The sequence below is a fragment of the Cyphomyrmex costatus genome, unplaced genomic scaffold, assembly GCF_001594065.2.
Source record: "Cyphomyrmex costatus isolate MS0001 unplaced genomic scaffold, Ccosl1.0 scaffold189, whole genome shotgun sequence".
NCBI classification, from domain to species: domain Eukaryota; kingdom Metazoa; phylum Arthropoda; class Insecta; order Hymenoptera; family Formicidae; genus Cyphomyrmex; species Cyphomyrmex costatus.
In genome coordinates this window covers 537,381-541,172 of record NW_017275921.1, presented here as the reverse complement: position 1 = coordinate 541,172, position 3,792 = coordinate 537,381, and the positions used below count along the sequence as shown (strand labels likewise).

At 30.7% G+C, this 3,792-nt stretch overlaps 1 protein-coding gene across 1 annotated transcript in view; it reads left to right on the top strand.

Annotated features, from left to right (window-relative positions):
• Positions 1-3,056: 3,056 nt before the first annotated feature.
• The window catches only part of LOC108772404 (uncharacterized), a 5,066-nt gene continuing 4,330 nt past the window's right edge, over positions 3,057-3,792 (top strand). Inside the window, exon 1 of the mRNA XM_018537925.1 lies at positions 3,057-3,102. Within this exon, the coding sequence (XP_018393427.1) occupies positions 3,057-3,102 (46 nt within the window). The remainder of the gene's footprint in view (positions 3,103-3,792) is intronic.

The following is a 3,792-nucleotide window of genomic DNA, read 5'->3' as shown; positions in this document are numbered from 1 at the left end:
AGAATACTTGAATCTCAATATTGCTGGTTTCTGGAGAAGTCGCTCGTTACGTACCGAAGAAAACGAAACGTCGGACGCCGTAAAGTTCGTTAAAAGGTCGACGCACGTCGGCCGTGATTATAAATTCAGGTTGAAACTTATAATCGTGTTTGTTTTAATTAGAACCGCAGCGTGCGCCGGGCTCATTTAAGACTTCGAGTTTGCACCAGCTCTCCCGTCCCTCTCTCTTCCCTCTATCATCGTGGCGTTCCCTCTCTCCCGCCCCTCTCTCTTTCTTTCTCTCTCACTCACTCTCTCTTTCTCATCTTTTCTCGCATGGCTCGCTCGCCTCTGTTAATTTCACGTGAAGCATTAGCACGTTAATAAACGGTTATTTATTGACCCGCTCCCGCGATCATTTATTCCTGCGTCTCGTTGCATTTTCCGAGCTCGTAGCCTTTTCTATCTCTTAAATTAGGCATCGCTTCGCATCGAGGAAACGCACCGCTCATACATAAATCTACACGTGATCGTAGCGCACGATGTTTAATAATGGTGTGCAGCTATGGCGAAGCAATGTAAAATATTTTGTCATGAGAAAAGATAAAATATAATATCGAATATTGTGCATCTGAAAATAATAATAAATGAAGAACTTGAATTATGTTTCAAACTGACGTAAAATATATTAGAAAAATTTCTCTTCACATAGTTTATTAATATAAATAATATTTAATAAGTTGTGTTTTCTAAGAGATAGTTGGAATTATAAAAAGATTGCATCTAATTTTAGCAATTTAGTCAACACACGTATATGTGTGTCTATAAAAATATAACTCGATGATTATCGTGGAAATTTTTATGTTTCATCTTAACGACAAGCAGCCGAGAATTATTCCGTATTACGTCATTCTTCGCCGAGAACTATCTTATTTGAACGACTAATAGAGGGGACAGATTTTCCGCGGATAAATTTCAAATCGCTAACAAATCCGATCTTGCGCATCGTTCGCTCGGCAAAACACGCTCATGCAAGGCCCAGTTTCGCATGAATGAAGCTCTTTAGTCCTACGCACCATATCGCATAGGATACGAACGCAAGCCGGTGTGTAATCATGTACGGATTAGGACGATGACATTTTGTTGAACGTCCTTAAATGATAATACTCCGAGTAGGTATCCACTGTTTAATTTGCTGTTACAATTATTCTGTAACTCGAGCGCATTTAACAATAATGTATTTAACATGCACAACTAAAGACATGAGTTTAAAAATTTTTAAGTGATGTTTTTTTAATATCCTATATATAATAATACTGATTGTTAGTATATTTTATTTTTATTTACACAAAAATATTTTAATTGAGTAAATATAATTAGATAAATAAATACATCTACATATATAAAAAATGTGTATTTTAGATTAAAACTTATATATTCATTACAATGAAATTAATTGTTTCAAAATAAATTAATGTTCTCTCTGGCCTAATAAATGAATTAAGAATATACATTTTTACTATCTGTAACTAAAGAAATTGCTTACTATGCTGGTGAAATTAAATACTTTGATAATATCGATAAATATTTATATTTTCAGTTAATGATAATATGTATACACACACATCTCTTTTGAAGCGAATGCTTTTTGATTGTCATGATTTTATATATTTTTTGATATATTTTATCATTGTGTCTTACTACAGATCATAGTTTACCATGCTGATTTAACATATTTACCGAGCGATTCAAGTTTTACCTGTACCGATAATTGGTAAATATACCATACGTGCATGCAGTTTTACTATACCATCTTTTGTAATAAAAATTTTATAAAAATTTACAGATATAAATGTCTGTATTTCAATAAACATATAACATTAATCGTATTAAATATAAACACTGTACATATACATTATATATACATTGTATATATATTATATATATATATATGTGTACATATTGTATATAACATAACGCATCCAAAGGAAAGCACATATAATTAAGTACTATAATTTCATTGATGTTATTTTCTCATTAAATTTGACCCGTGTGAAACTGGCCCCCCAATATTAAAAAATCGATTTTTTTTCTTCATGCATTCGTTTGCTCATCGTTTGCTCACGAATGCTCAGTTGGAATTTTCGTTTGCTCACCCTTAGTTCAAAAGATACAAGAAAATTAAGTTTTGGTATCGAATTAAAAAATCGATTTTTTTCTTTATGCATTCGTTTGCTCACAAATCTTTTGAACTTATTTAAACGTAATAGTAGGACAATCTATGAGCTACCTTTCTATGAAATTCTTATATTTTTGGTGATACTTTGAAATATAACACATACATTCTTAAAACTTTAATTGTCATATCCACACCATATACATATAACATTCGCAATCGTTATAATCTTTATGTTGTGTTGAATAATGTGATCGCTAGAATTGAAAGAAATCTCAATATTGGTTTCATCGAGTTCTTTATTATCTATCCATATGTTAAAATGCATGATACTATGTACATAATACAACAAAATAATACTATAATCAATATGTTCTAAAAATGTATAAACATAATAAGTCAACATAAAAAGAAAAATTATTCGTCAGAAAAACATTTTGACTTGAAGAATATGACTTTATCTTTTAAAAGTAGCAACAATTTTTTTATAGCTTATAATTTTAAAACCAATATGTGCATTATATATATATATTTTTTAAGTCATTTTTTCACGTATCAACATGTATTCGTTATCAACATATATTCGTTTTATTTTAATTTTGTGATCTTTCTTTTATTGTTTGCACAACATTATGTATTTCATGCATAAGATAAAAATATTTTTATGATTTAAAATAAATGATTTTTATGTTAAATATAAAAAAAATATAAAAAAAGTAATACAAAATGTAAGTATTAAACTTAAAATTATATTTCTTGTGTTTCTATATAAGCACTATTACGCTTCGCTAACAAATCACAACTCTATACAGGCTATTACAGCTTGAGTTTTAATAAACATTGAAGGATGAAACTATCATTTCTGTCACTGGCTTTTGCCATTATTTTTATTACAGCGATCATGCACACAGTGGAAGTAAACGCCGTTCCTGAATCTAATGCAATCGGTAAGTCCGATCCTAGGGCATGCCTTACATGGTAAGCATTAGCCTTTTTATGCGGTAAAAACATCTTGTATTTGTATTAGAAACGGTTCACTCACGTTCTTGTTAACCGTTTGTATTGAATTTTTTAACATATTCAAATGTTAATTTAATACAATACTAGCACATTCCTTGCGCGCGCTACGCGCGCAATGGTCCATTATGCTCTTTTTAAATATTATGAATTATGTTTCTTTGAAACTTGTTTTGAAATCAACTCCTCTAATTCCTACTAATACAAAATTTCCCTGAAATTTGAAAACCTTTAGAATTTCATTATTGTTTTCGATCGCCACATTAATTCTACCATTTTGATAAACAATATTTAGTTTATTTTTTTATTCACCGTTTATGTCGAAAAATTCGACCCACAGTGTAGTTGTGCTGGTTCGCGTACAAGAGTAAAATACATTAAAGCAATCAATTGCCGGGATCATTTTGGTCTCAAAATGTTTCTAGAATTATTTGCTCTAAGAATATCCAGAATCCGATATTTTGCTCATCGTTTACGTCGAAAAATTCGACCCACAGTGTGGCTGTGCTGGGTCGCGTACAAGAGTAAAGTACATTAAAGCAATCAATTGCCGGGATCATTTTGGTCTCAAAATGTTTCTAGAATTATTTGCTCTAAGAATATCCAGAATCCGATATTTT